We start from the raw sequence: 20,722 nt of genomic DNA, 5'->3' as shown, positions 1-20,722 counted from the left end.
GCCACTTAGCTTATCAAGGCTGATGTGTGATCAGTCTGCCAGCTGAATTAAAATGAGCCACACTCTCTGGAATGGGCAAAACAAAACAGGGTCTGAGAGAAGCAGAAAGAGAGAGGAGGAGGAAGATGGAGAGACTGAGAGGAGAGAAAGAGTATCTTACATGGCATATCAACTATGTTGGTTTTTATCACAGAGGAAACTGGCTTCAGACTGTGCGTGGTTTGCTAAAGCAAGACAAAAAAACAACACCTCACTGAGGCCTTGTTTTTCCAGGCCTACTGGGAGACATCCTGTAACACGCTACAGGCCGTGGCTTTCACTTTGTTCACATGGCACTCTTATGTGGTATGCATTAGCCAAGATGGGAATGTCCTCCCAGAAGAATATGAAGTAGATTTCAAGTAGAACTAGAAAGCATTTAGAGAGCGCAGACTACTGCCAAAGCTGCACAATATCATTTAAATGTTGTTAATTAGAAAACACTATAGTGCCACTGAGGGAGTTCCTGCTTGTTTTCTTCATTTTGCAGCTTATTTTGTTCATTTTCTAAACTGATTGCTAACGCTTCTTAGAAGAAGAAGGATTGCTTTGGTAGTGATAGACTAAGTATTGACACATGCTTAACTAACGCCTAATAGTGCACAGTTATTAGTGTAAGTGCTACCAGAAACATTTCTTTATACAAAGCCTTTTAGGAGACAATTGCAGTTATAATTAAGAAGGTTTATTTATTTATTGTTCAGCGTTCCATTTTATGGAAATGCTGCACATTTAGACAGCTGTACTACCTGAAATTCCAGTTGTTTACTACTCTCTTCTTTTCACTGTAAATGTAGAATTTTGATGTGGAATAAGTTAAATGGTGCAGCTCATCTTCGGATGTTCATGAAATGACTGTGATGCTAACTTCTAATAGGATTGACAGCTGAACTAAGAGATTAATCTTATCATTGCAAAGAATACCTCTCCATTATAACTTTACTTTTGTACAAGCGAGTCAAGGCTAAATTCTGCCAGGATAACTGGAAAATATCAGCTTAATCTGTTATCTTGGTTTTGTGCAATACCCACAAGGTCTGTTTAGCACCACAACAAATAAATATACCTTGGAGAGGTTGTAAAGTAGTTGGGGAATGCTTTTTTAACCATTTTATTTAGTGAAGTCATGCCTGGTTTTGCATATAGTAACACCCACCATATGTCTGTGGAGACCTGAGATGAACAGAAAACTCCTTTTCATGTCCCATTACACACCACTGCCCCCATCAATAGCTGCTCCACTTACCCAAGGCTTCGACCTAAGAGGCAAAAAATAAGCATATTAATTATTAAGCTGCCAGGGGAGAAAGGGGAGGAGTAGTAGGGTTGGAGGGTAATGTGTGTGTTTATGTGTGTCGGCAGTGAGGCAGGGATATTAAATTGGTTTTGGGAGCAAAGCTTCTGTTAAACTCATGGAAAGCCAGCCCCAATGATAACAATTTAAACTGATGGTTATAATTTGGAAACTCAGGCCTTTTATCTAACTGTTGTAGTGTGAAGTGTATATCTTGTCTGTATATAATATACTGTGTGCTTAAAAAACTGAAGCTGAAACACTATCTCACACCTGTTTTAAACAGAACTGGACGATGATTACATTGATAACACCAGCACAAGAAAAAGTTAACACACCAACAGCACGAGAAACTTTATAATAATGTTAAACACCTCACGTCTTCCACACTGAAAATCTTTTATCAGTCACACAGTCCACAGGTGTCCATTTAGGCCTTGTAACTAAGATGATAGAAAGTGACATTTTCCTCAGTGGCTTTTGAGACCCACCAAGCTGCCAGTCAGCTTCTATTTTATTTGCTTTCCCACTCATTTTGCTCCTCCTATGAGATGAGCACTGAGTGCCTCTGACATCAAAGGCCTGTCTAAAACACTGTCTGGCCTTCAGAATCAAAGTAAGAACTGCATGTCAACGCTGCACAGCTATGAACTGATATGGTAAACCTGCAATGACAGCCAGTCAGTGACAGAAACTGAACATGACAATCACAGTGTGAGTTTTTGTTTTGAATGCAACACAATACAGTATTGCTGAGTTTTAATAAAGAGTAATAAATAGAAAAGAGGGTCAGTATAGTGGACATAATACAAAATAACATTAGTTATCTGGTGCTGTACAATAAAGATATATTGTGTTTATTTCCAGTTGTCTAGATGTGGTATATAAAACAGTGTTTAGGTTTAGTTTAGGTACAGAACAGGTTTCAATTTATCTAAATTTTTGAAATAGTTCCAATAAAAATACTAGTGATGTCTAAGTTATGCTAAACATCTAAAATGTTGCTAACATGGGTAGGTGTAACAAAAAACATAAATGCAATGATTTAAATTTTTTTGTTTGCAACATTTTCCATTTTTTTATATGGTACCTATGTTGATTATGCAAATAATGCTGTAATAATGTAATGTACAATATAAAATATTATAAATAAAAAAAAAAGACACAAATTGGACTGAAGTGAAGATTTTAGTTTAGTTGCATTTTATATTATAAATATATAGCAAATACACTGAAAATTTACAGGAACACTTTTTAATCGGAGTAAAGCGTCACATGATTTAACCTTCTGGGATATTGATCTGGGCAGGTAAGCAGCAGAGTTAATCAATTTCAGCTACTTTGGTGTTAATGACCAACAGGTGAACTAGAGGGGCAACAATGAGTTGACGCCCAAAACAAGGAATGGATTTACAAATGGAGGCCACTGACATTTTTGGCTTCCATTTCTGTCTTTTTACAGTTTTTTCAAAGGTTTTGCATTTGGCTAAAGGCAGTGTCTGGTAGCATAAGGTTATACCTAGACCCTACAGAGGTTGAAGTGGCAGTTCAACTCCTCCTGGGTGGTACGTCAATATGTAACACTGCCAGAAGATTTGCTGTCTCTCAGCACAGTACAGCCATTGAAGGTCCTTAGCCCATCAGCAGAACTGGTATCTGCTCCTTTGTTGGAGGAAGAACAAGATGAGCACTGTCAGAGCCCTACAAAATGATCTCGAGCAGGTGTTTGTCTCTAAACAAACATTCAGAAACAGACTTCATGAGGGTGGTCGTCCTGTAGTGGTCTTTGTGCTTTTCACAGATGAGAGTAGGTGAGAGGCTGTGGAGAACATTATGCTGCCTGCTATATCGTTCAGCATGACCGGTTTGGTTGTGGGTCAGTGATCATCTGGAGAGGCAGATCAATGGAGTAACGAACAAACCTCTTGGACAACAACAGTGAGGTATCGGGATGAAGTCCTTGGACCTACTGTCAGACCCTACACTGGTGCAGAGGTGCTTGGGTTCAAACTGGTGACAAAAATGCTCGGCCTCATGTGGTGAGAAAATGCAGGCAGTTCCTGGAGGATGAAGGAATAGATATCATTGACTGCCTCCCCACACTCTGACCTAAATCCAATAGAACACCTCTGGGATATTGTGTTTTGGTTCATCCAATGTCACCAGGTTGCACCTCAGACTGTCCAGAAGCTCAGTGATGCCTTCGAACAGATCTGGGAGGAGATACTCCTGGGCATCATCTGTTGTCTCATTAGGAGCATTCCCTGATATTTTCAGATATGCATACAAGCACATGGGGGCTCTATAAAGTACTGAGTAACATATTGAGTTTCTGGAATTAAATTTCAGTAAAATGGACTAACCTGCTGCATCATTTTTCCACTTTGATTTTCAGGGTGTCTTTGAATTCAGCCCTCTGTAGGTTGATAATTTTAATTTCCATCAAACAAACCCAGACTATATCAGTATAAATATCCAGCAGAATTTTTTTTCCCCATTAAAATGTGATGTGTTTTCAAAGTGTTCCTTTCATTTTTTTTTGAGCAGCGTATATTAAAAAAACAGTCCAGCTTTTGTGGAAACACTTTCTTGTAGTAGTCTCTGGTTTTAAGTATTGCTCAGTCAAAGTGGCAGAGAATCACAAGGTAATTTACATAACCTACATAAGCAAATTAATCCCCAGCACACATACTTGAGCAGGCACAGTCACACTCATTCTGCCCCTCATTTCCCCCTAGAACATCAGTGTAGAATTGAGATGAACAGCCTCCTATTGGTTTTTACGTCTACATCTGGGCAGATCTCAGCCTGATCTAAGCTGTAGCCTGAGGGGATAGGACTGTTGGAAAAAGAGTGAAGAAGACTGTGTTTTGAGTATTAATTGGCATTCAAATTCTTTCCACGCCTACTTTAACTTTTAATGAGGTGAAAGTCGACTCTCACTTCCAGCATGCCGAAGAGGTTCAGTTAGGAAGTCAAATTGGTAATAAAGGATGTGTAATGTTTAGGCAAGACTGGATGTTTTTCTAGCTGACAAAAAGGTGAAGCAGGGTTGCAGGTTTGACCTGGATGATATTTCTAATCAGCGGGAATAGTTATTGTGTTTTCTGAGCTGGTCCCTAATGCAATCATAGGCTCAAGAATTTTTTCCATATAGGCACATTTTATACGTGTGAGCACTACTGTTCTCATGTATCCACACACTAACATGCTTGTATGAAGGAAAAACAAAGACAGACATGGTCCCCAAAACAGAAAACAGAAGTACTAGGGACTGTAACCTGCAGAGGTAGCACCGGTAGACAAAGTGTTTTGTATGTGTGCACAGTAACACACGGTCGAGCAGTCGTCTTCAAATCCCAGGGTTAGTGGTATGATTCCCGGTTCCCCCGAAAATTCCTGGCCACACATTGAAGTGTCCCTGGACAAGACACTGAAACCTGAACCCTGTCCACAAAGAATTTCCCTAAGAGGATCAATAAAGTATCTGTCTGTCAGCTAGTCAATATAAATCCTTATCATATGCCTAACAGTGAGTCTAGACACTATATGAAGGAGGAAGGAAACTCATTTCTGCTTCACTTCTTTTCTCTTGTATTATGTTTTATTACATAACAAATAACAAATCATAACTAAGCAACAATGACCTCTCAAAGCCAAGCTGTGAGGGGCATGTTGATGGCTTTGAACAGAAATATAAGAGGTTTCTAAAACTAAGAAATCATAGAGGGTATGATGCTTTGTAATCTGGAAAATCTGTGCAGTGGTATCCTGGGAAATACAAAGCATGTAAATATACGTTATCCTGTTGTGTCAGTTTTGTTCAGCTGCACAAAAAAAAAAACCAAACTTTTGTTGGAGAAGTTCAGCTCTACTGCTCCCCAGGTACAGATTGAGGCACAGAAAACAACCAATGGCTCAAGTAGTCACACAGTGGTATTACAGAGCAATCAATTAACACCAACCACCACTGATGGCCCGTTCCGGACTTCAATTTAACATGTGCCTCCTCACGATCCACATTAGGGGTTCACAAATGTGACAATGTGAATGTCGTCCTTCAAAAAGAAAGTCCCTCTTGCCCCCATCCAGGAGCAGTGAAATATTGAGTGTGACACGGGAGTAATTGCATGGGAAGTAATCAATTAGACACACAATTGAAGGAGACCTGAGGTCTGTTGGCTGCCAGGCAAGAGGCTTGACTGAATTCTGGTGACGTGCACTGAACCAATCTTGCCTGCCTCCTGTGGTGGAATTGCTCTTTCTTCTCCCAGTAGTTATATAGTGAATGGAAGTCTCAGGGATCAGAAGAAGGCAGCAATTTTATGCCCCCTTCTTAGCAGTCCCTTGTCTGGGGGAAACACACTGACTCAAATCATCCCTTCCACCTTATTCTATTCCTCCATCGAACATCTACGGTAGGCTTTGCTAAACACAGTAGGCCTCAGGTGCTCAAAAAGGGGTTGTGTTTCAAAATGGCACAATGCTGCGTGCTTCTGTGTAAAAGGAATTAATGTGATAAATCAAGACAGCCAACTGAAATATGATGAAAGACAGAAGGCCAAAGAAAGAGGGATAAAGAGATGGAAGAAAGACAGAAAATGGGATAGATAAAGAGAGAGCAGATGGGCCATGAAGGAGTGGATAACGCCTTGGCGTAAAACACAGACTTGTGTACATGCATGCGACGAGAGAGGATCATTCAGCAGATGGGGCCTCAGATTGGATGCCTCATTTTGGACAGACGCAGTGCAGGCGTAGGGTGGTTAGAAAAATGAATCAACAACACTAAACAAATCTGAAAAAAAAAAAAAAAAAGATACTGGATGAAACAAGGGAAAAGGAGGGGGGTGGCAGTAAAATGCGTTAAATCAGAAAGCTCATCTGTGTTGTGCTCCTTATTGAGGCTGTTATTATTTTGCCAGGGAAGCAGGCTGTAATTACCATGTGAAAGCGCAGAGGCTGCCTAGGGTTCATGTGAATCCAGACGGAAGTGCTGAAAATGTTTGTCTAAGCAGGAAGGAAGATACCGTGGGTCAGCGTACATCAAAATACAGATTAGGTACCTTGTAAATGTCAGGAGGTGGATCTGTTTAACCCTGTAAAATGTAGAAAGAAATGTTCTTATAAGTTTCTCTTTGCAGCAACAAAATGTTTGGTTGTAGACCAAAAATGTAAAAATGGACAGTGGGGCCCGGGCTTTTGTCTTAAATGGGGACTTTTCGAATAGATTTGTGTCCCCTCAATGAAACGTCCACAAAACTAAACTTCCCTCACTTCGACACATCCCTGTGCCCACATACCATCCCTCAACTTTTCCTAACTTGAGTGCGCCTTATATTTCATATTCATGAGGATAACTTAGCTAAGCTTGATTGAAAGGTGCATCAGAGGGAGTCCTATCCCTGCTCAGCCAGAGACCTACTCCACCCCATCCACCAGTCCCCTCAAATCCAGAGAGTCCATTCACAGCTCACAGCGAGTGCACCAGAAAAATCAATAAGTGCAATGCTACAATATACTAGCGACAAATTGATTTCATCCCGGGCCAATTTCGACCCAAGTCAAAATGCCGTGGGGTTTCAGCTCTGAGGGGGTCTTTTACTGTGCCGTCTCTCGATTAGCCCCTTATGTACTTAATAAATTTAGTCTTCTCATGTATGTTTCATATAGATTGTATTGATTATTTTACACTATTTCTCAACACTGCTGGCAGAAGAATGGTGGACTAATATGACAGCAACATCAAAGGCCTTGTAACGAAGGAGACAGCAAGCCTCAGACTTACTAAAGCACTTGAAGGAAGGAAAGAGTTTTGATCTGTGCTGCTTTTTGTACTGGAGTAGATCTATCCTGATGGTTCAGCCTTACATCTTTTTTTCAGCAGCACACTGTAGAATGATGACAACTGCAACTAAACAACATGTGACACACAAAGTGACTTGTTTCTTTCCCCCAGCTAGAGCTTTTTTAACTGTCGGAACCATCTGTGCAAAAAATACTGAAACGATGGGCCGTCCAAGACAAGTTTCTTGTTATAAAGCAATGCATTGGTATTAGTAGTTGTCATGAGTTTAACATTTTGGACCTGATCCTAAACGGCACCAACATTTGACTTGCTTACATGTATGTATGTAAAGTGTATAGTGTGTCTGAAATACACTACCTGTCTTTGGGGAGATCAGTCGAGATCAGCAGTACCAGCAGCTTTACAATGTACCACCAATTAACGAGCAGCTAGGGCTGAAAAGAGTGGCTATACATGTCATGTCACAGTTCACATTCCATCTTGTGACAAAAGACATATTAGTCTCCTGCAGTGATGATGTAGCAGACCGCTTATATCCACTACTAGATAATTTGACACACAGGACTGGAACCTCAAGAAACACATCACGCACTGCATATTGTATAATTTGGACCCGATTTGGGTACCGGGTCCAGGTCTCACTAACTTTGAAATAAGAGTAAAGACATCGAGCAGGTATGTAGTAATAACAACAAACCCTCCAGATACAAAAGAGTCTTGTTAAAATATTTTTAGCATTAAAAAGAAAATGAGCAGTCTCTCTTTTCCCCATTTTCTTTTCTATTCAATTTCTCAGCAAGAACGAAAGATGCAAGTGTGAAACTCAAACAGTCAGAGTTATGAAGTAGAGCAGATTCAGGCCATGGCTGTTGTGCATAACTTCCCCTCCACTTCATGGCTTCAGGCCACGGATGGCACATCAAACAGCAGCTTCTCATAGAGTCCAGCCCCGGCTCCCTCAGCACTGGCTTCAACTTGGCACCACAATGAAAAGCACCGTCTTGGCAGAAAAGATGCTTGTGGTGCTGGACAAATGCAATTCCCTAAGTATGGCGCAACATGTGAGAAAAAATACAAGATGGAACATAACACACACACACACACGCATAGACTGTAGCTGCACATACACTTGCAAACGACTGTGTTGTTTCCTTCAACTCTGGGGAATCACCAGGAAGGAACAGTTGAAGAGAACACAGAGAGACGTCTGAATTATTTAGAAAGAGGGTTTGGAAGCAGCAGAGACACAAGCTTGTTGACATGCTGCTTCCTTACGAAACGAAATAAACTCCAGTTCAGGAATACATTGTAATTAGGATTTAATTCTACTGCAAAGTGATGATAATGTTTTTCCCTAGTTGCCCCACGTACCAAAAATCATATAACATATAGTTCTGCGTTTGTGTAATATTGCTACCCAAACATCAATGACTGGATATTAGCTCCAGAGCACTGTGAGCCACCAGTGTGATTGTACTGGGATCTCAACTCCAATGAGAGAGCAGCAAAAGTCATTCCAAAACAAATTTTACTGACATTCCTCATCTATGAGGACATGCGTGACCCTAATAAAATATTCAAATCTCAATTCTCACGCTTCCCTATGTGTAAAAGATAATGAGAAAAATATTTTTTGTTATGATTGCACTGGAGGCAAAAAATGAAAATGAAATGACATAAAAAAAAAAAAAATAAATAAAAAAGAAATAGCAATGCTTTCACCACTGACCGGGATTTACCGATAACACTTCAGCTCATTGTTATTCAACCAAAACAGCTTCTCTCTAATTTTATAGTCACTCAGAAGATTTGTGAGGTTAGATTTAGCATCAAAATGAGTAAACAACACCTCTGATCTTGTGTTTAGCACATCATGAGCTGGCCCAGGCCCCGGCATGCACCACTTAGCCCTGTTGTAAAAACGCTCTTCTGTGTGAGTCAAGAGTTTCATTTCTTACTGACCTCAGGGTTAGGATGCCCGAAGAGAACCTTGCAGCACAAGGACCCATTGTTCATAAAGAGGCCAAACCACCCACACGATTTTTTTTCCTACTTAGTACGCTGTTTATCAGTAATCACATTCACTGTTTTCTCCAACTTCTGAGAAAACAGGGATTGGATCGATCGTAGAGTGGGTTGTAAATCAGACGCTTTTTGAGTGAGCAAGAGCAAAATGACAGAAGAGATTAAGCCTTTTCACAACCTACAAGTCAGCATTGTGTCCCTCAGAGGGAGAGGGTTAATTGTGATAACAACACAAGTCGGGATCTCGGTGGAAGAAGAAGCCAGACTGTTGCGTGAAGGTGATGCAACTATCAGCATACCGACCAGTTGAGTGAAGTTGAAGCAGCATTTCAACTCCATTTTATTTTTCTAAAAGTAATTCCTGAAAGCACTTTGTGGGATGTTTCTCTATTAGGGGATATCCCTACAAGCTGCGTTCAAAATATCACTCGGTGACCTATTCCTATTAGGTTATCTACTGCAGACACAGTGAAATTAATGGCAATGTGAAATTACAGTGAAAACAAATCAGTGTCTTTTAAGGATATGATACTTTTTGAGTTAATTGGGTGTAAATTTCAGGCTGATGGGTAAAAACATTCATCAAACATCAATCAGCTATTTTAAGCATTTTCTCCCCCAGGATTTAGAAGAGTTGCAAAGCAGTCTGAACCTGTCCTAAGGTGTTTCGAGCAAGGAGGGAAGACCCCAGCAGGCATGGAAATACAGAATGTTTGATATCAAATTAAAAAACACAGATCTTCAGAGAGTCAGATTCAGAAACACACACACTTGCCTGTTAGATTTTTCAGACCCAGCTGGCGCAGGCCGAAGTTTCCATCACGTCGGTAATTGAGGAATATAGCAAGGGAGTAGCGGTCCTCATACAGCTTGGTTCCGCGAATGATCCTCAGGTTCTCCAAAGGCAGGTAGTCAAACTGGTTCAGGGCCACCAACACGTAGCCTGTCACTTCTCGGACAGACTGCAAACAGAGTTATGGAGGGAGGTGTTAGTGCTTGTTACTGTAACTGTGCACAGTCAAGTTGCAAAAATAAATAATCTTCACAAAGGCAAATTATTTCTAGTTTGACAAATACAAAAGAAAAAAAAATCTATTCCTCGTGATGGATCTAAAATTATTGATTCAGCAAGTAAGCTAGTACAAGGTTACAAGGTAGTTTATTAAACTGTAGTGCCCACAAGCAGGCCTTGACGATGCTATGTTCATGTTTTTTTCAGTGCACGAGTCGGAGCCAACAATGCACCACAGAACACACAAACAAAGGAAGTTTTTACAATGCATCTTGACAATGAAGAGGAAAAACAGCCAAAAAAATAAAAATAAACCCACTTGCGCTAACAAAGGGCACAAGGCTGTACGTGGTTTTCTTCAACACTGAGCTGCATGTTGATCAAGAGCTCTGTAATCTGCCTCCTTTAACCAGGATTTCGCACATCCAGATCGACCTTGTTGCGCATTTGTATTCATTCATTTCAGAGTGAATGTTCTAATTTTTACTCAATCCAAGCGGCCTGATTCTCGCATATTTAAGCTTGTCTAAGAAAATGTGTTGAGCTGAGCACGAGCTGCTAAAATGGTACACTATGTAACTTCAGTCCTGACATCTGTAGGTGGAAACTAACAAACTAAAAATCCACTTTGTTTTAGTTCTTGTTGGTTATTTTGACTCCATTTATGCTGCTTAAATTCTGATATCACTTTACAACAAATATATACATTTTTTTGTTTGTTTTTAATTTATTCTAAATATAACATTTTAATGTACTTATTTTAGCTTTTGGGACCTATGATAATGACTATTATATTTTTTCCGTGCTTCTAAATGTATTCTTTCATTATTAAAGCATTTCATTGTAACACTTGAACCTCAAAGATAACTAATTAGAGTCAAAAAGTTTGAGGGCAGACACAGAATGTACAGTAGCTAGAACAAAAAGAAATAAAATTGGACGGGATGAAAAAAAGGAAAGTCACAAGCGAACATCTGATCATTGACACACATCTATCTCCAAGGTCACTTTCCACATGTTCCATCATTCCAGCCAGTTGAATCTGAGCATCTGAGCGAGGAGAATTTGCTCCAGGGTTTGTGACCCCACTGCAAAACTTGGCACAGGGTTCTGCGCTCATGTCCGAGGCCTGGCCTGGGGTGACTGAGCCACAAGGACAGCCATTGCTTCACACTTTAAATGTCATTTAGGAGGGGATATAACAACTGTCAAGAGTTTGGCGAGGAGCCACCCAGTTGGAGCAGCTCTTGCATGAATCAAAGTGACAGGTTGTGTCCTCTTTCTCCCATCCACCATCATGGTGGCTGTCATTAGCAGACAGGCGGTCAGAGAAGTCTTTCCACGCCAGCCTGCTGATACTGATAATCAACAAGTCTGTGTGTGAAGTGCTGTTGCAGCTGATGTACTGAGCTGAAATAAGTCCTAAGGAGGGCCCTGGCAGCGTAGTCATGGCGGCTGACAGCTGTCAGAGAGCATGGCCATCAGCCACAAGTAAGTAAGCCGCATTCACAGCTCCGTCATCATTACCCTGCTGATTACCATTAATAGAAACAGACGGGCCAGAGTCTGTTGAGTCTGTGTGTATTTATGCGGATGAGTGATGGGGATTTTATATTCAGTGTGTGTCTGTGCATGTGTTTATGGGTTTAGAAACAAGTTGGAAAAGAAGATCAAGTCAGCTACATTTTGTAGATAAAAATATTCAACAGTCGGAGAATCAATATGGATAATGGTGAATTCTAAGGGAGAGAAAGTTGATGGATTATTGTTGTGAACAGGTCTATGAATATGTGTGCTTGTATAAGTGTATGTTTTGCTGCACTGCTGTGCCATCAGTGTGAAGACAGAATTAGACAATCAGGGCTGTCACACTTCATGACTTTATTTCACTAGCAAAAAGCTGAGGATGACTGATTCACCCTACCGGGACTTTGAAGGTCTTTCCAGCACTGCAAAATAAGAAAATAGCACCAGCCGGGTAGTCTAGTGACACTGCCTGGGCACTGTGCCATAAAGTGTACCACACATCTACAATCCAGGTACTTTTTTTTGCTACCAAAAACCTGAGGGTAAGCGCAATCACCTTTTGTCTGACTGGATGTGACATATACAGTGGCTGATAATTATTTCAGGGCACATTATACAAGGATGATTTTTTTAAATTGTTTATTACCCCACTTGCACGGTTGCTGGCTTGTTATTTTCAAGCCACCAAATCAATACTTCCCAAAGTGCAGCCTCGCAGAGGGAAATAAAACGAGCTAGAAAGAAGATGGCGGGCACATAAGCTTTTCTCCCCACAGATTGTTTGCTCAATAATGAACCGCATGAAAAAATGGAAACAACTTGTAGTGATTACATTCCCTTGCTGAGCTAATGGCCAAATCTGCTCTGCGTGGTCACTTTCATTAAACACAGATCAACAAAACAAGGCCCCCCTGCAACACGATTGATGCAGGCCAAGTGCACCTTATGCCCACTTCAGGAAAACAGGCACTCGGATTACAGGAAGCGTTAACACATACAAGTCCCTAACGGAATAGAGCTGAAATAAGATATTCGAAAAAGGTGTGAATACACATGAGTCCACATTGTGCGATGGAGTAGCAATGTAGAGTTTGGCACAGGTGCCAGTGTAATAGCATTTTTAATTTTTGTCTGTGCTTGCACTATTCTTGAGTCATTTGCCTGGCTTTCTCTATTTAGCCACATGCAATTAGAACAGTAAATTATCTGCTAAATATAATAACATGACCCGTTGTTGTCCCGGATTTCTCCTAGTAAAAATAGCTTTTCAGCTATCTTGGAACAGATGTCTGGGGCACACGGAGAACCAGCCTGATCTTACTGTAACTCATACTCTCTCTCTGGCCTTGTTTTTTGTGGCTGTGTATGATTTGTTTATGTCAGCTTGGTAATCTCTTACAGCAATATAGGCACTGCCAATTCAGATTTAAAATGGGTGGTGCAAACTGATGATCCTCCATAATCCCAGTGAATAAGTATGATTTTTTTTTTTTTTTTTTTTTGGTACTGCACATAAACTGAACTGTGCAGCAACACCTCAATTCACCCAACTCCAAACCCCACAAGCACACACACAACATGCCTCCCAAGAGATCAATGCGTCAGAGTCCCAGTAACAGTGAACAAAAAGAGACAGAGAGAGCCAGATTCACTAGATTAACAGATTTCTCCCTCTTCCCTCCTCCCCAAGCCACAGCATTTGTGAACGGAAGTGTGGCAGCGGAACAAACCCCTCACTTGAGTCACTGAGACGTGCACAGTTTTGAAATCGAGTCCTTCAATCCCCAACTTCTAAGGGAGGGAGAGAGGGAGGGAGGTTTTGGGGTAGAGTCAGTGGAGAGAGGAAGGAGTAAGGACAGAAAAGAAAAGTGAGGCAGAGAAGGAGGGATACACACTGCAGGAGGAGGGGCTCAGTCAAGTGGATCAGACTGGGTCTATGTATATTTTAATGCATAATTAAAACCACACCTGTTCCAGTTCATGAAAAGAGACAGACAGCAATGAGCGGGGCGAGGTAAAATGTTAGGACAGCCGATGCAGTGCTGAAAGTGTAATGACACTATTAGCATGTTTGAAGAGACTGAACACACGTTAGCGTGGTTGGCTTTCATTTCCATACATATTGAGGCGTAGCGATGTGCAGGGCTGTGGTCACTGAAGTCAGATACACAGGACTGAACTGGGAGGGCTTAAGGTTTGCCTTCCATCACTAAGTCCCCATCCTCTATTTCCATTTCGCTTTCCTAAACCCTCTGCCTGAGCTCACATCCCCATCTGTAAACAGACAGAATCCGGATGGAGTGTCTACAAGTGTAAGTGAGAAAATCCTCCTGAGTTTTCTCAGGGGATCAACTTCAGTGTAACTGACAACTTACACAAAATATTGCTGGTAATTGTCCCATTTTTGAAAGTGAGGACTATATTAATGTTTTGGCATACATTTATGGAATTAAAAAAGGGTTTATTAACGCTCTATTGTGAATACCTCATGCATGTAAATCAAAGTCAGCTATAATATGACTTATGGCATCATTCTGGTGTCATATGTGAGTGCAATATTTCCCAGGAGCAGTACCATCCCTGATGGTGTTGCCATGCTTTGAGTGCCAGCCTTGAGCCACGTTTATTACCAGCTTCCCAGTAACACCTCAGTCCCACTGGAGTGGCTCAAACTAATGCGAGCCACTTCAAACACCTACAGTTAGGGCTGCCTTTGATATGTGTGTGTGTGCGTGTGTGTGTTTGAAGGATTGAGAGAGTGTGTGAGAAAGACGGTGTATGCAAGAGAGTGTGTACATATGTGCATCACTCCAGTGTCTTTTATTGCTTAGACAAGATTATAACTTTGAAGATGAAGAGAAACTATCCCCTCTGTTTCTTACGTTGCACCTCTCATGCTCTCATGAAACAAAAGCTGTAGCTGTACAAAGACGCTCTCCTATAACATTAGACAGACTTTTTGTTGTTGTTGATTACGGTACCAAAAATGTCCTTCTCTTATCCCCCACTGAGGGTCAATGTCACTCTCACTGTAAAGTAGAGGGTTTTATTTTATTTTTAAAAACATTTCAGTGGGTACATAACTGAGTGTTGAAATTAAAAATGTGACTTAAATCTATATATGCATATCTGTACACCTTTGGTAAAACATTGAACAGACATTTCCAACTTTCCTGGATGTGGCCACAAGATGAAAATTGACCCCAGACTGAACAAGAGGATGGTGGAATAGCGGAAAAAGAACCAAGGGAAGCTTCACAGCACAACAATAGCAGTCACATCATGTGTCTTTTTGAATAAATGTGAGACAATATAACATGCTTGAATGACTTGCTTTTAAAGACTCGCCCTGTCCTTTCTAAAAACCCATCACCAAAGTTCAACTACAGAGCTAAGCATAAATGACAACTACATCAAGGCTCTGTTTGTGCAATACTATCATCCATGGCAAGCTGCTACAGCTAGGTGGCCTGCTTCGTCTGCAAGTGGATTACGGGCTACCTTATCAACAGAAAGAAACTAGTGAAGCTTGGCGCACACACCTGTCTGCCCCCCTTACCACTAACTCAAGTGCTCCACAAGCTTGCCTACTCTCCCAATAACTATACTCTCTGTACAACAATGATCAAACCTTCAGCCACCCCTTAATCAAGCTGGTCAAGTTTGCTAGTGACACCATGGTCTTAGGCCAGGGGTACACAACCATGGAGACCATTGTTTTCCAACTATTCTTGCACTTACAGCTTCTGAGTGGCTGAACACACCTGATCTAGGTAATCAACAGTGGGAAGGGCAGACCTAGTTTGGTACAGGGTTAGAGACATCCCATTTCCTGGGCCTCGTAAAAGACAAAGATTAGCCAGCTTACAGGAGTGTCACAACTGGCAGCCTGGTGCACAGGGAGCAACCTCGAGCATAACCTGAACAAAATGGTGCAGATGGTTGTGGAATTACAAAAACACCATCTGCAGTACTTATCTACAATGCAGCGGTGAAAGAGGTTATGTTGTGGGTTAAGTTAACAACAACTTGAGAGTGACACTAATTCCCCATCCATCATCGCGTGAGCCCATCAGGAAAATGTACTTCCTCAAAATGCTTCGCAAGATGAATGTTACCCTTAGAGCATCCAGCTCTAGAGCACCCAGTTCAACCAAGCTATCACTGAGAGAAATCTCACTTCATCCATCACTGGGTGATACTGCATTCTCCGCACACGGGCTGGAGTACGCCATGCAGGCAGAAGTAAGTAACAGATGCAGCAAATATGGCATACCCAATCAGCATGCTTATTTCCCTAAGTACATCCTTTACATATTACAATGTTGAGGTCCTTATGTTGTGTACTTGTCACAAGTAGTTCTTGGTTTCAACAAGTGCCTGTTTATTTGTGTTTTTGACTTATACTACTTTACATCTCACTTCACATTTCACCTGAAACATGAGTAGAATGCAAGAAATTAGGGCCAAAATGTACAAGTTGGTATTTTTTTACCCCCACTGAGAAATCTTGAAAGGAAGAATATCCCTCTGCTGCAGCTCACTTGGAAGAAAAAGTAAAATTTGTCTTGTCTGCAAGATACTGGATTGATTCAGTTTAGAGGGCCTGTTGAAATTTTATATTTCTCTTATGTGAACCTGTGTGTTTTGCACACAACAAAGCCTGTACATAATGGCCCTAATTTCTTATAGTGTACCTTATTTTCAATATTTAAATTAAATTTTTCATTACGCTCCATTACCAAAATTCCCAAGTACATTGTACATTTGGTGAAAACATCTAAATAAACATTACATAACACTACATTTCTAAATAAAAACCAATATTGAAAGAAAAACAAACAACAAAAAAAAAAAGTGATGAGTTTTTTAAAATGACCCTTTACAAGCTACAGTGCTTTTTTGACAGATGAAACAACATTAAATCATTTTGGTCACATCATCTTATTTATGTTCACAAAAGGGGAAAAAAATGAAACTTAAAAAAAAAAAAACACCATCCTTTATGTGGAATATGGTGGAACTCAGTGTTCGAGATGCTTTGTCACATCTGGAACACGGTGCTCTGAATCCGTGCGGGGCACAATGAAAGCAGATGATTATCAAGGCATTCAAGCGAGAAACATACTGGTCAGTGTCATAGAGGGGAGTCTCAGTCAGAGCTCATAGCTCCTTCAACAGGATAATGATTCAAAAACTATATATCATACATACAATACCAAAAATGAATGAGTACAAACACTAGACTTTCATCTACATTTGATTCTTGATATCAGTCCAATTAGACATCTGGGGGAAGTAGCGAAAACTCAAACTTGAAAGAAGTTACACATCAAACCTGGAAAAAGTGGAGTAGTTTGCTTGATTGCAGCGATTGCAATCAAGATGCAAAATATTGCATTAAGAGCTTCCAATATTTCCTCTTTGCCCTTTGCCTGTGCTATTGTGATTTGTATAAAAAAATAGCAAAAATGTGTTTGTTCTTTTAAATACTGAATAGGACTGGATGGCAATTACTTAAATCTGGGAACGCTGTGTTGTGTACCAGCACTTTTACCAATGCATAATACGAGAAAAAGAAACAGAACAGAAATCTGAAATATGTTAGTGACATTAGTTTTTGTATTTCGTTTGAGATTTTGGAGCGACTGTCACTTGCTAATAAGATTGGCAAGATTGGGTGACTTTGAGAAGTCCCTGTTGAGAGTGTGCATGTCATGTACGCAGAGGCAATGTGTAACGCTGAGCTGATGTTTGAGTGTCATTGGTTCCGACAGTATGACAGTCTACTTGTCAAGCATGATGACAAGAAAGCCCTGTAAGGTGCATGCATCATTGACAGAAAACACCATGATGGTCAAATACAGTAAAAAGAAAGGCTGTGTGGAGAGGGAATCATGAACAGACAGATGTGGACAAACATGTATGAATATGTATAGATGTAGGAATATCTGAACAAGATGGAGAAGTATTATTTCTTTCCTCCTTTTTTTTTTTCTTTTATCCTGGGTCCTATTTACAGGAGACATGCAAAGAATCATGTGCCACCTGACGGCCCTGATTCCAGAGAAAACACAAGGTGTCAGGGTTGGAGAGTGGTTTATGTAACAGAGAATACACTGGCTAAAAAACTACATTACTATACAAAACTGCAATCACAAATGTACAGAACGTTTTTGTAGGGAAAGTAATTGCATTATGTGTTCTGTTAACATAATGACGAAATGTTCACAACTAATGGAAAGGACAAGTTCCAAATAGGTTTTTGTTGAACACAGGCAATAAAAATATCCGATTTTCAACATCCTGTTTTCTCTTCTTGGAAAATATTCGATTGTACAGTTCCACGTCCAGACACATGATGCTAACATTATTTTTCTTTTTTCTGATTGGGTTGAGCTACTCACTGCAGCGGTTTAAGGTCAGGTGAGTTGGTTGGTTAGTTGGACCCTAACTGCTTCCTTCTGACTCGATTTTTGTTAATTAATTTGTTAATAATGTAGCACCACAGCATGGTCATTACATTTGAAATGAAAATGTAATCCACAGTTGCGGCTTAGTTTCTGTAGTCCTACAGGAGACCGGGTTGAAAACTGCTCACGGGTCAGTCTAAAAACCGCTGCATGTTTCCTCCACATTTGGCCCTCACTGAAATGCTGCAGATACTGTAAGGCTACATATCCAAAGTGACTTACTGCACAGGAGAGGAGCACTGCCATAGAAGCTTGTACAACCAGGAGTAAGTTGTGGCTCACAATCGTCCCCAAAATCATTTCAATATCTGTACCAGAGGAGCCAGGGACTGATCCACCAACCATGCTCTTATGCTGCTGTTAAATACAGGAAGTGGCTAGAGAGCGTCCTTTTAACCTGCAACATTGAAGGGTGATTTTGATTTTGCTAATTTATAAAGATTATATTAGTCTTTTGACACAGTTGTTTTGATTTATTGTTTAATTAACCAAAAGTTACTGTATGTTTTGTTCCTAGTATCTGTCTTTTAGTTATGCCTGTGTGTTTCAAATGGTCTGATATCCCCCTTTGTGTTCACTTCATCAGGTCAGTTTGTCTGTGTTAGTTGTTCTGTTCACTTAACTTTTAGTTTATTTTAGTTTAGTTTTGTTTACCCTTTTTATATTATTGAAAACCTCCTATTGAACTTCCACCTGTGTTTCCTCTTGCCTGCCTGCTCGGTTTCTTACAGGGTGCATGTGAGCGAGCTGTGGGTGGATGTGCATTGGCCACACATTACAGAGCGGAGACTTTTCTACAACATTTCCTGCCTGATGACTCTCAGCTTGTCTGACTCCTCTTTCTTAGTCACAGCCCAGACAATGAAGCATGACACAGCTCCTATTGATTTACTAACAGAGTAATTAAGAAAATACATGTATCTTGTCTCCTTCTCTCCTTGTCCCACTTGTTGTTTTTGCCTAATATCCCTTCTTTCTGGTCAGGACACCCTCTGTATTGCTCCCTCAGATAGTGAGTACTAGTAAAAACTGTGTTACACAAATATGCAATTTATTAATGTGTTTTTTTTTTTAGTAAATACTACAGTACTGGATAGAACAGGCAAAATAAATAATTCAAATGACATAGTACTTATTGAATGTACACTGGATATGTGCTTATAATGAGTACTGATATTAATGATATTGCAGTTGCAATCAGCTTTTGTATTTACAGTCTGCCACTCCGGCCACTTGTTTTTCTCAAGACGCTGTAACAAAATAAAATAGTATAATAGTGAGTAACATTAAAAACTGATCATCTTAAGTTTTCTTTTCACCTCTATCACTCTCCCACAATTTATCTCACTTTCACGTACAGTCCAGACACACACACACACACACACACGCAAATATTTTAGATCAAGTAGACTTTCAATGTCAGAACTGCTCCACTTGACTTGGTCAAGAATCTCTGCGGGACAGTGACAGCAAGAACCACATCAGAAGGCACAGGATCAAGAGCTTACTTTTTTTGGGTCAGCTGCTGAAATGGAGCCAGAACGGATAATGTGATGTTTAAAATGTATAATAACTGTTTTGTGCCAGACTGTCTCCACATGAGCAGCACTCATCAGAGCCAAGCAACACTCATTAACAGCCAACTGGAGGGTGTGAGAGGCCCATGGCAACCTTCAGAGTACAGCATCATCCGTTGCCTTTATCGTATTTTTAGTGCTGTCTTGGACCACGAACATTTGAGCATCAATTCTAACAATTCAAACTATGCAGTTGAGCTCATGGGAGAAATTGGGTGGCGACTTCTACTCTAGATAGCGGTGAAGCTAGAAGTTCAAACGTCATGCAACTGGTTGGTAACGTGCTTCTCCGTCAGAGTGTCCTGTTGTCATGTAAAACAAGTTCTTTAAGGTTACCATGAGTTAAACTAAAATAAAAATAAAAGGAAAACGCTAAACAATTTAAGAAGAACCAGCTGGGACAATAAAACTAAATCAAAGCACTTAGCTTTTACAAATGTCGGTGCTTTTCAATGTACAAATGGTCAGAGCATAGGTAATTTCGGATAATTCATCCCAGGAAGCATAAATCAAATGTCAGAATGAGTCAAATGCGAAAATTACCTTTTGAATTTTTGAATGAAATGTGAATGGAAGCAGAATATATCAAATGAGTTCAGCTACGTTTCGAGCAAGGACAACACCCTCTTTAGTCATTTTCTCAAACTGATTTAATCACTGTGTCGTTGAACCTCAGCACAAGCCAATCCGTCTGGACTGGAAAGATTGCAGCATACTTTTTTTTAGTTCAAATTAGATCAAATTGAACTGTAATAGCCATCTACTAAAAGTATTCGCTGGATTCTCTCTTCTTTCAGGCAGAACTTCAGCTTCGCTTTTCCTTAAGCAATACTCCTCAGTCATGGACACTGATGCATAAGGGTTGATACCTAAAGTGGCACATTAGCCTGGGACCACCTTTAAAGCCCTTAATCAATTTTAGGATGACTCCTTGTAGTGAATTCCATATATCTGAAAACTAAAATT

At 40.4% G+C, this 20,722-nt stretch overlaps 1 protein-coding gene across 1 annotated transcript in view; it reads right to left on the bottom strand.

Moving 5' to 3' along the window:
* LOC113172631 (receptor tyrosine-protein kinase erbB-4-like) overlaps positions 1–20,722 on the bottom strand; it is a 234,711-nt gene that overhangs the window by 86,523 nt on the left and 127,466 nt on the right. The window contains exon 3 of the mRNA XM_026375601.1: positions 9,943–10,129. Coding sequence (XP_026231386.1) covers positions 9,943–10,129 — 187 coding nt within the window. The remainder of the gene's footprint in view (positions 1–9,942; positions 10,130–20,722) is intronic.

Source organism: Anabas testudineus, chromosome 21, assembly GCF_900324465.2.
Source record: "Anabas testudineus chromosome 21, fAnaTes1.2, whole genome shotgun sequence".
Classification (NCBI taxonomy): Eukaryota; Metazoa; Chordata; class Actinopteri; order Anabantiformes; family Anabantidae; genus Anabas; species Anabas testudineus.
Note: the sequence above shows the minus strand (reverse complement) of the source record. Positions and strands in the feature narration are given on the sequence as shown.